We start from the raw sequence: 12,665 nt of genomic DNA on the forward strand, positions 1-12,665 counted from the left end.
TAAGATGGTGTCATGACAAATGAGAGTGCCCTGGGACAAGGAAACTATTATGGCCAGTTTTGTCTTAGAAACCACTCTCATGTAGACTGATCAAACATGCTTTCTCTATGCAAAGAGAAGACCGGGTAAGATTGCTGTTGCCAGAGATCAAGAATACACACACACAGACACACACACACACACACACACACACACACACACACACACACACTTATTTATTAATTGTGTAAAACATGATGAACTTTCATTATAATTATACGTATTTAAAGAAGCATTGATGCATATGCATAAATAATATAATAAGACAAAAAATAAAGCAAGTTGACTGATGGTCAGGAATGTAGCCGTGTGCTTATTTACTGGGTGAAGATGACAGACATATGGACAGTGTTTAAACCCTTCAAAAACCATGCAGGTGCCATTTTGCTAGTGTCATGTGCCCAGACCAGAATATGATATCAGTTCCTCAGGAGATAGAATTGAGGGCAGTTGAAACCATTCAATGTGAATGCTAACTGAACTCAGGTCCTCTGTAAGAGCAGTCTCTGCTGTCAACTGCTGAGCCATCTTTCCATCCCCCAAGAGTAATTTTTAAATGGTGTACATCTGAATGCACTCTAAAGGCATTTCTGAATTCCAGGGAGAGACAATCACTTAGAGACTTGAAGTTTGACAGCACATGTTATATGTAAAGTTAACTGACACTGGAGTTTTCTACAACAATGGAAATAAGACAATGAGACAATGGGAACCTTGAGGTAAAGGAACTTGACAGGATAACCCAGATGGCAGAGGGTGTGTCTATGTGCCTGATGTGGCATATATGGAGGTCTGGGGACTACCATCTGGACTTGGTTTTCTCCTTCCACCGTGAAGATCCCAGGTCTTGAATATTGGTCATCAGGTTTGGTTGGCCCAAACCTGTTGAAAAATCTTTCTGGCCCACAGATAACAAAGTATTAAATGGACTATCAGAGAATCTCAGGACATTACATTGGGAAACACTCTTTCTGGCAAAGCATAAATATTAGTAGGTAACTCCAGTTATCTGTGGGTATAAGAACAAATCTTTAGATTGTTGTCAGGGATTGTGTTAATTTAGTAACGTAGTGGTTTTAGATTCTCCTCCAAGATAAAATGATTTCATTAGCACTGATAAGTTTCCTAGGTTCCCAGTGCCAGGAATGTTTTCCCTTTTGTTGAGAAGGTTTAAGTCCAATTAGAGAGCTGTTGGTTACCTCCAAGGTTTGTGGACCACTACTGCACCCTCAGGGTTATTGCGCTATGATGGTCCTCGCTATGGTTCATAGGCGTCATAACTGGGTAGGATTGTCGATGGTCCCACTCCTTTGAAAGCTTGCATGGTACCTTCTGGTACCCTGAAAGCTAGTTCTCATACACACGAGTAACATTAAACAGATGGAGCTGGTTATGTCTAGGTATATATGTATGTATGTACATATACATATAGGCATATATGAACAACTAATGAAAAAAAAAAGAAGCCATGAGTTTGACAGAGAACAAAGAGAGATATATAAGAGAGTTTAGATGGAGGAAAGGCAGAAATATTGTAGTTATGTTATTATCTCAAAAATAACAATTAAAAAAAGAAATAACTCCAAGAGAAACAAGTGGTGCAAACCAATTAATAGCTCCTGAGTACACTAGTAGAGCTAAGTCATATTTTAAAAAGAGGTGGAGTGAGGTAACCTAACTCTTGTCTATTATACTTCCCTTCTTGTCTACTTTGATGAATGTTTGATTAGCAAACATTACTCAAATTATTTCAAATAATCAAGTGTATAATAGTTCACTTTATAAAGCTAGTATAACTCAAACATGATTTAAAAACAACATAATGCAGAAAATAACTTCCGACATGACATAGGCACAGAAATTCTACTGAAGCCCTTAACAAACAGAAGCTGGTGGCATCAGGAAGGCTCCTTACTAAAATCAGGAGGAGCTAAGAGTTTGGCTGTTGACACTCTGATTCAAAGGGCATGACATGACAAAAGAACAAAATAACAACTAGGGGCGTTAAGGAAGGAGAAACAACTCCATCTGCTTGAAGATCACATCATGAGGTAATTAAAATGATCCAGACTCAGCCATAGGGAAAAAGGAGGACTAGAGAGAGAATTTGGTAAGGTGTCCATACAGTTTATTCTACAATAGGTGGCCATTTTTTCTCTTTTTCAGCAACATCTACTTGGAAAGTGGGGGAGGAGAGCCAAAAGAACTCGACACTGGCTATGCAGTTGTAAAATATTTGAGAATAAATTTACCAAGAAGGGTACAGCACCAATACGAAAACATAACTGTAACATTTTATGGGCAGGCATAAAAATCAGTTCTGAATAAACAGAAAGATATAGCATGCTTCTGGAAAGGAATAATTAAAACAATAAAAATGTGATTTTTTTTCAAATTAATACATAAATTGCACACTGTCCCATTCTACATCACAGTGGCTTTTCTGTTTAATTAGACAAAATTATTTTGAAATTCCCCAGGTAGGGAGATGTGCAAGGATTGCCAAAGGTGTCTGAGAAAAGAAGAATGAATAATGAAGCAGAACACGACCTCCCGGATGCTGCAGTCCCTGTGACGCTCCTGTCGCTAACACCATGGCGTGGCACAGGAATAAGAGGCAAGAACTCAATGGCCATCACCATAGCTTCCGGGTCAGCACTTCATCCACTTCCTGTCACATCCCCCCCCCCAAAAGTACGCCCAGAGAACACCTTCGCGTCCTGTTCCCACCATTTCTAATTCCATGCGAGCAGCTCACCCCTCATCTGCTCCATGTGTGGCTGGGCCATAAGTGGAAGGCAGAACCCTGTTTTGGAGGGGGTGGGGTCACTGACGCATAGATGCCACTTCCAGCTCAGGCTCCCAGGCCCGACTCACAAGAGTTCCCCGTCGTAGAAGGAGTATTCTTGTGCACATACCCGGAACCGGAAAATCCCAGCATACTGATGTGAATAGCTTTGGTCCATCAGGATCTTCTGCAGACACTTTGGGTTCTGGGTCAGGGAGCCCAGTGCTGCCAGGAACCAGCAGTCTCCTGGGGGGAAATAAAGCCATAATGGAGACTGGTCTTAACCAGAAATCATACCCTCTCTGTGTTTTACAGGTTGTGGATACCAGAGTTAGCAAATCTTCCTACAAATAGAGTGAATATCAGTCAGAAATCTTTGAGACCAGAACATTATCAAATGATTTTAAATTTTGGACTGTTTTCACATACATAATAAACTATTGTGGGAATGTGACCCACATTTAAATATGAATTCCTTTATGCTTCACATGTACCTCTCTCATATACCCAGATTGGAGGTGAATTTAAGGCTTATTTTTTCACACCTGTGTTTTGACCATGTATGTCATACCCACGACATTTCAGAGTTTGGAGCAGTGAAAATTTTGGGGTTTGGAGCTAAGGCCAACGTATGCTGAAGTTTTGCCCTCTGAGGGAGAAAAGTTGGGGAAAGGATTTACCAAGCCATTTCTAAGTGAGATGGAGAGGAGGTACTAATGACAGTAGGTATTAGGAGACAGGGGGTGAAGCAAGGTCTGGTGAGGAAGGCCAGGGAAGCCCTAACTAGGCTTTGGCAATTAAGGGGTTCAACTTGCTCCTTGGTTCTTTTTCCTAGAGTTTCCCAGGGCTGATATCCAGCAATTGTTTTAACCACTGAATAGAATCAGCAATGGTATTTTATACATTGCAGAAAACGCACCTGTATTTTTCTTTGCAAATGTTTGCCCTGTCCCTTTTAGGGGACTCTCCAGCCCATGCAGAAGTTTTCTCTGCTTCCTCTTGATGGATTAGTAGCCTTGACCTTCTCTACAAGTATCTATGTGAGCCCTTCTGACTACGCTTCCCTCCTGTCTCAGGCTTCCCCCTTCATTGTCAACAGCATCAATTCTCTGAATGCCAGCCACTGTGCTCAGGGCAGAAGTGGCAATGAGGAGTCCTTCCTTTCTCCAGTTAGGGGAAACTAATGGGCAGATTACAGGCTGGAAGCTAGCTAAGTGTCTATGAACTTGGCTTAAGACTATAATTTCTCAGCTGGGGGTTGGTGGTGCACACCTTTAGTCCCAGCACTTGGGAGAGAGAAGCAAGCTGATTTCTGTGAGTTTGAAGCCAGTCTGGTCTACAGTGCTAGTTCCAGGACAGGAAGGGCTGTTTTTGTACAGAGAAATCCTGTCTCAAAATGTGACCCCCACAAAGAGGAAGAGGAAGATTAAGAGGGGGAGGAGGAAGAGGAAGAAGAGGAAGAGGAAGGAGAAGGAGAAGAAGAAGAAGAAGAAGAAGAAGAAGAAGAAGAAGAAGAAGAAGAAGAAGAAGAAGAAGAAGAAGAAGAAGAAGAAGAAGAGACCATGACTTCCCATGTGAAGAACAAGTCAAAAGGCTGGGATGGAAGCTGTGGAGTTCTTACCTGCTCTTCCTTGCTGGATGTCAAATCTGCTTGCACCTTTCAGGATGAAATGAGGGGGATCCTCTGACAAATCCTTACAAAAGACAATGAAAGGCTATGAGCCTCTTTTACTCCTTTTTGCCTCAGTGTGGTACCCACAGCATCATTCACTTCATCTTTGAGACATAGAGGTTAATTCTTAAGTAGGGGCTTAAAATACGAATTAGGAAACTTTCCTTTGTTTTTTGGGTTTTATGGGTCTTGGGAAAGCAAGTGTCAGAGGGGTGTGTATGTAGCTGACAAGACAGGCAATAAACGCACAAAGAAACTGCACAAGAAAACTTCATAAATAAGGTCTGAAGATCTTTATATCAAATGGTAGTCAGACTGTCTGCTCCCAACAAGCCTGTGTTTTATTAGATGGTTATAAACAAATAAAAGTGAATAGGATCCATTCGTCAGTAGAGACTTTGAAAAATATCAGGACTACACTTTCTCTGAGTAAAGCTTTTCCTAGAAAATGGCTGTCTTAGTTAGGGTTTCTATTGCTGCAATGGAACACCATGACCAAAAAGCAAGAGGGTTTACTTGGCTTACACCTCTACATTGCTGTTCATAATTGAAGGAAGTCAGGACAAGAAATCAAGCAGTTCAGGAACCTGGAGGCAGGAGCCGATGCAGAGTCCACAGAGAGGAGCTACCTACTGGCTTGCTTTCCATGGCTTGCACAGCCTACCTTCTGATAGAACCCAGAACCACTAGCCCAGGGACAGGACCCACCCATCATGGACTGGGCCCTCAGAATCGATCACTAATTGAGAAAATGCCTTACAGGTTGCTCTCATAGAGACATTTCCTCAGCTGAGGCTCCTTCAACTCTGATGACTCCAGCTTGTGTCAAATTGACACACACTACCAGCCAGTACAACTGCATATCTTAGAAATCAGCTTGGCCATTAACAACTCAAATGCTACCCAGGACATAAGGTTCAAATTACTCAGATCTTTGGCCACCCCCTCGCCTACTTGCAGACTCAGTCTGAGAAATCTCTATCTACCCCTGGCATCTAGTCCCCACCACACACTTACCTGCCACAGAAGAGGAATAAAACAGTGTCAAAATGTGACATCTGGAGATCCTAAGGGGGATCTCCAGACACTTTTAGGACACACTGGAGTAGAGATATGCTCCTCCTCCAGAGTCCCCCAGCCCTCTAAATTTGTTTCCCTCAGGGAGGCCATGGGGTTTTCCCCTGTAACTCTCTATGTGGCTCTTCTACTGTATATGTTTGTGTAATTGCTACACTACTGTTTCCTTTCACACTGACACATAAGTCCCCAGAGAGCTGGGCCCTAGCAGCTACAAAAGGACAGAGACCTACACCATGGACAACCCTCCCAGCCTGTCCTGTGCTGACAGAGGGTTCTGGTGAGGGTGAGGACATGGATGGAGGACAAGCAAGGGGGCACCCACCTGCATTTTCTCGAGCAAGGGCAGCTTCCTACCAGCTTTCATTCGTTTTCTTGGCAGTGAATTGGCCCCATTATAAGCCAGGAGAGGCACAGTTTGGATCTCCAATGAGCCCCTCTGTTATACAGCCAGGGCGTAAGGATCCAGGCATTATGTTGGCCTTCCCGTCACCTGGCAGAGTGCACTCAGGCAGCACCCTGGTCAACCCAAGTGCAAAGGACCCCTTTAAAACAAAGACCTCTGCCCACTTGCACTCCCTTTCTGCTCTCTCCTTTCCCTCTTTCTTTCCCCCTTTCTTTCCCGCTGTTCCCCTGGGGCAAACAGGACTCCCTCTTCTCTTCGGTCCTCTCTGTGTCTGTGTCTCTTTACCTCTTTTCTCTTTCCTCCCCCCTCCCCTTTCTAATAAAACTTCTCACTTAAGCTCTGTCTGCCTAGCATGTTTGTCCACTCCTCCCCCCACCCCACGCCTGGTCACCCTCTCCTGCCATGGAATCCGCCAAGGTTCCTCATGTTTTGTTCCTAACACAGGGTATAATTGGAAATCTTCCCAGTTCACACAAATGGAAACTGCTCTGAAGGGCCATGGTCCTGTGCGCTGGCAGCAGAGTTGGCTCTAAAACAATGTGTGTGCACTTTATTGACCATGGATTGACCCCTTTTCTACTGGGGAAAGGCACTCGATATCTTAAAGGAGGTCTCCTATCAGTTTTGATACTCCACATAGGAACTGGGAAAGAAGGTAGAAATCTGGGGAGATAGTTCAGTGTAAAGTACTTGCCTTTCGAGCAAGCATGATGACCTGAGTTTGGGCCCCAGACCCCATATTAAAGGCTTGCTCAACGAGAGGGAAACCATGCTTGGTACCTGAAATCTAGCCATCTACCCCTGGGCTAGTGAAGTCATGGATCATGAAGAACCTACAACGACCAACTTACTAAACCAGCACAATCCCTAATATATTCTAAATATATTCTAGAATATATAGTACTAATATATTCTAAATATTTATCTTTATACTCACAGGTAAGTATAGTTCTTAGGCCTAATCAAGGAAACTTCCCTTTGCAACAGGTGGAAACCATTATAGAAAACCACAACTGTTTAAAATGTAGAAAACAAGAGATCCTGTGGTGCCCAGTCCCAACCAGTACATCTACAACACAATTCTGGCACCTGAGGCTCAGGGATGATTGAGGAAGAGGGGGCAGAAAGATTATAAGAGGCAAAGGAACAGGAAGTTTACTGTGAGATTCTGTCTCCTAGAATGCCAGACAAGCTACTCGTGTGAAATCTCCTCAACAGCACAGAACAATGATGGTACCAATAGACATGATAACATGGAAGGGGAAAGCCCATGAGGTCTTGACACTGGACAGAAAACTACAGGTGGTCAAGGGGGGCCAAGAGCAGGAGAAAAAGCCTTCCCTAGGGAACAACCCCCAAATTGGTTATTCAATCCTGAATGGTGATCCCTGAGATCATACACACATAAGTAACATTATGTGGGCTGATTATGCTGCATTTATATTTTAGGAGTGTGTGTGTGCATGTGCATTGTGTAACAATAAGAAAAAGAGGTCATGAGTTAGAGCGAGAGCAAGGGGAGGAGGCACATGGGAGGGGTTAGGAGGAGGAGAGTGAAAGAGGAAATGATGTAATTATAAGCATATAATATATATATTAGGAGTGGTGTGGTACATTTATAATCCCAGCACTAGGGAGGCAGAGACAGTCAGATTCCTGCAGCTTACCCACCAACTAGCCCAGTCTACTTGGCAAATTTCAGGTAAAAGTGAGAGATCTCATTTCAAAAATCAAGGTGGATGGTATCTTAGGAAAGATGACAGCCGAAATTGTCCTTAAACTTCCATGTATGCATCTATACTGGTGACCTACACACATACATGCATGCATGCATGCATACACTACACATACATGCACGCATGCATACACATGTAACAGAATATACACATACATGCATGCAAGCATACACTATACATACATGCACACATGCATACGCACACATGCATACACTATACATTAAGTACGCACACATATGCATATAACAGGATATACACATACATGCACGCATGCATACACAAGTAACAGAATATACACATACATGCACATGTGCATATACTACACATAAATGCACACATGCATACATATGTAACAGGATAAACATACATGCACACATGCATACACATGTAACAGGATATACACATACATGCACGCACGCATACACTACACATACATTCACGCACACATACGCATATAACAGGATATACACATACATGCACATATACATACACTACACATAAATGCACACATGCATACATATGTAACAGGATAAACATACACGCATGCATGCATACACTACACATACATGCATGCACACATATGCATGTAACAGGATATACACATACATGCACGCACGCATATGCATGTAACAGGAGAAAGTGAAGACCATGGGAGTTTGGACCAGGAGCACGGCCAAGCCTGTAGTTAACTTTTAGCTCTTCAGCAGCTGCCTTGTTAGCTTTGCACCGGTGACTTGCACAGGAGGGGACTGTGTCTGGAGGGTCCCTGCAGACAGACTGCGTATGGAATCTTGCCCCGACATTTCTCCCCAGGTGACCCGGAGACCTTGAACATTTCTTCTTCTTTGCTGTAGCTCAATGCTTTCATGTGTAATATGGCGACAAAAGCATAGGGCAGCTGAGAGAGAGTCAAACTCTGCAGCAGACAGCAGCGGCCATTTGTAAAACTCTCACTAAGTGGTAGATGCTGCGCTCCTAGGCTATTCCCTGCGGTCTCAAAACAGACTCCCAGAGCAGGATGAGTCCTTCCATTTGCAAATGAGGAAGGATGTGGAACGCTTTAATACAGCCTCTGACAGAGTGTGTGTTCAATAATTATTGATTCCTTTCTCCTGTGTGACAGCTGCAAGATTAAAATGGCTATGCTCATAGACAAACCCATAGCCTTGAATGCATCCATTATTAAACAAGACAGAATCAAACATAAATTAAGCAGTCAATTCATAGATAATATAAAGAAAGGGACAAAAGTGGGAGGAAGGAAGTGATAAAGAAAACAACCTGTAAGCCATAAAATAAGCCAGAAACACAGCAAGAATAATAAGGTAAATAAATTGGTCTGCTCTGGATAGTGGCTTCACATAGAACTTGACCTTTGAAAAATATGGCAGAGAAACCCAAATACAACTGGAAATAAAAATGGATTTTAGAAATATAAAAACACAGCAGTATACTAATAATGACAAAATTACTTAAGTTAGTAAATGACACCCCAAACAATGATCTTGGTCATTATTTTTAAGATTTCAAAGACTATTACCCTAGCATATTTATCAATGCAGTTTTCCCGTTGCATTCTCTTAAACTTTCAGGGGACAAACAAGCCCTGTATCATTTACAGTTTCAGTGTTAGAGCTGTACTGTCTTTTAAGAAGCCCCTGAAGTCTATGTGCAACCTGAGAGTAAACACAAATACGTAAATATATACACATGTGCACACAGACATGCATGCACACACATGCTGACATCACAAACGAGACTGACTTAGAGTAACTCATTATCACCAAGAAGGAAGTTTCACAGGAATGAAACATGCATGGATATTTTCGTTTCAGGATCTCTAGTAACACACAAAAAATACTTACATGGGACAAACAGAGGAAATTTTATACTCTTGCTAAATGCTATGAGGGTGTTCGATGAACTTGCAACCTTTTACCAAAATAACGGGAGTTATAAGCAAAAGAACAAAAAGTTACTCATTATGAGCAGAATAGAACTGAAATCAATAGCCAATATCAAATTTGCAAGCTAACAGTGGACACATCAATGGTAGACACAGTATCTTCAACTCCTGTCCCTCAAGTGTCTGCCCCACGCCTCATGCTGGGCTCTACAACTCCACCCTCAATCAGCGAGGGAAGGTGGGAAGAGGACGAGGATAATTAGAGCCTTTCAGGTTGTCCATCTGGCTTCCTCAAGGAAAGGCCCATATGGAACACGTGTCACTGTGACTGAGAAGGAACAAGCCCTGGGCTGGGAACTTGGCAAACCAGGGCAGTGAGAAGTTATCGTGATAAGATCCTAGAAGAGATCTGTGTTGAACTACCACCACATGGTGACTCAGAATCAGCTGGCAGCCTTGCAGACCTGAAGCTCTGCCTTCCACCCCTGTGAATCAGTAGGTCAGCCAGAGGTAGCATTAAAGACTGACAGTAATCCCAGGTGACTCTGAGGCCATCCAGGGCAAGGAACCAGGCTCAGAGAAGTCCGGTGGTATGCTCCATGGCAGTTTGCTTCCATGGTTCTCTCTTCCCCTCTTAACGCCGCAATAGTTAGTGACTTTCCCAGCTTGAAGTATTTGACTCTTTGAGATAGACAGAGCTGCTGAGGCCTTAGATATGTTAGGTATGCCAAAGGAAGCTGTAGTAGCTAATTAGATATGTCAACTTAACTGGATCACAGGGAGTCATTTATTTGGTAAATATTTTATCTGGGTGTGTCTGTTAAAGAAAGGGTGGGTGGATTGATATTTGGATTTATAGACACAGTAAAGTAGTCTACCCTCCCCAGTGTGGGTGGCAACATCTGATCCTATCCAACTCATCAGGTACCTGTCTGTAACAAAGGGGAAAATGAATTTGCCTACTTTCAGCTTGAGTTGACAAAATGGTCTCCTGGTCCCAGACTAGGAATCAGACCTGTGGCCTCCCTGGCTCCCAGGCCACTAATTTAAGACTTCATGTCTCTAGGATGTAGACTGTATATCATGGTATTACTTAGCCTCCAGAACTACACAAGCCAATATACTGAAACAAATTTCTCCCAATAAATACATCAATAGGTTAATGATAGGTATATTAATAGGGTTAGTGTATGAGCACATGTTATCAATAGAGATGTTGATAAATCCACTAATAATATATAATTATATGTCAGTGCTATATAGATATGCATATACATATGCTATAGATTTTGTCAGGTACTTGGAAAATCCAAATAATACATAAGCCATCAAGAATCATCAAACTAAGTAATTGTCTCATTAAGTAATCATAGTAACTTAAGTCTAGGGTGTAGGTCCTTTTCTCCAGGTCAAGTGTGGGTTACTCTCTTTTGTATTAGGAATGTCAGAAACCCATGTAATGCAAATCTTGGCAAACATCATCTGAAGTGGTGCCACAGAAGCCACTCACTGTTCCTGATTGTCTTTGGAGATATCACCTCAGTATGGGAAACATTTGCCTTACAGTATTTTCTTTGAATACACATATGAATTTCCCACACAAAGTGCTGGTCTCGGGTAGTAAAACATGTACATTAGTTTCCCTTGTGACTTAAATACCTGGGGAAAGTTTAGAGGAAGAAGGGTTTACTTTAAAACACTATTTGCGGGGGTTGGTTCCTTGATGCCCTTAGCTGTAACACTGAGTAGTGAGACGGTGTGCTGGTGTGAGGATGTTCACTGCACAAAAAGTAGAGAAGCCAAGGGACTGGAGAACAAGTATAAGTTTCAGAGGCATGCCCTTCAATGACCTGCTTCCTCCTACCGACTTCCTCACCTCTTAATGTTTCCAGAATCACCCAAAATGCTGCCATCAGCTGTAGACTAGGCACTCAGCACCTAAGTCCGTGGAACATTTCATATTCAGTCTGTAACAATTAGACTCATCATCTTGTCACTCAGTCCTTCCAGATGGTGACTAGGCTTTTGCTTGGACAGGTGGCAATATAATTCCTTTCCTGTTTTTCTGAGAGAATTCTGATGTGTTGTCATCAAAAAAAATTTTTTGGCTCCATGGCAATTGGCTGTTGGCACAGTTACTTCCAGTGCCTTCTGTTAACTGTTACATGATGGGACATCTTTACTATTTACCCCACATTCAGATCTCCATCTCCTCTTCCCCTCTTCTTTTTATGAAGAATACATTTCAGTGAGTCACTTCTAGCCAGTGAATGATCCCATCAGAAGCTATTCTGACTACGTGAAGATATTTCCTGGGCTGGCAAATGCATTGCTCTGGAATCACCATAGACTGGGTCCACAATGGAGCCGTGAACTGAACTAGAATCTTCAGTTCAGTTCGTCTCATTCTTTGGTAGAGAAGTGGATTATTTCTTCCTTGAACAAGGTCAAAGATGACATTCCAATTCCTCAGTCTACCCACATTGGTGACGAGGTGGCAAGCTATAGTCTTCAGCTTTGTGCTGTCCACTATGATAGCTATAGTTACACATGTTGATTTATACCAGCGGTTATTAACCTTTGGGTTGAAATCCCTTTGTGGGGGTCTCACATCAGATATCCTGCATAGCAGATATTTACATTATGATTCATATCAGCAGCAAAATTACAGATGATGAAATAGCAATGAAGTAATTTTATGGTTGGGGGGTCGCCACAGGAGGAACTGTATTAAAGGGTTGCAGCATTAGGAAAGTTGAGAACCATTGATTTAGACTTAAACAACAGTAAAATTTCCATCTCAACCCCCTGGCACAACAGTTCACATTTCAAGTACTCAGTAGACACGTTTGACTGGTGCCCATGGCAGCGAAAGGAGCAGAGTGAGCAACTCCATCATTGTTTAAAGGGCTATGGGACACTGCTGATCTATTTAGTTAGCATAATATTATCATCCACCTTACAGGATGGTGAGGGCAATTAAATGACAAATTGCATGTAAGCACTTAGTATAATACCTCAACTATGTACATACTCAGTAA

General features: G+C 42.4%; 1 protein-coding gene across 5 annotated transcripts in view; it reads right to left on the bottom strand.

The window, feature by feature from the left end:
• Capn13 (calpain 13) overlaps window positions 1–12,665 on the bottom strand; it is a 91,033-nt gene that overhangs the window by 60,034 nt on the left and 18,334 nt on the right. For all 5 annotated transcript variants that reach the window (XM_040730925.1, XM_040730927.1, XM_040730923.1 and 2 more), the window contains 2 exons: window positions 4,449–4,521; window positions 2,958–3,073 (listed from right to left, as the gene is read on the bottom strand). In XM_040730925.1, coding sequence (XP_040586859.1) covers window positions 2,958–3,073; window positions 4,449–4,521 — 189 coding nt within the window. The remainder of the gene's footprint in view (window positions 1–2,957; window positions 3,074–4,448; window positions 4,522–12,665) is intronic.

This window comes from Mesocricetus auratus, unplaced genomic scaffold (assembly GCF_017639785.1).
Source record: "Mesocricetus auratus isolate SY011 unplaced genomic scaffold, BCM_Maur_2.0 Super-Scaffold_100024, whole genome shotgun sequence".
Classification (NCBI taxonomy): Eukaryota; Metazoa; Chordata; class Mammalia; order Rodentia; family Cricetidae; genus Mesocricetus; species Mesocricetus auratus.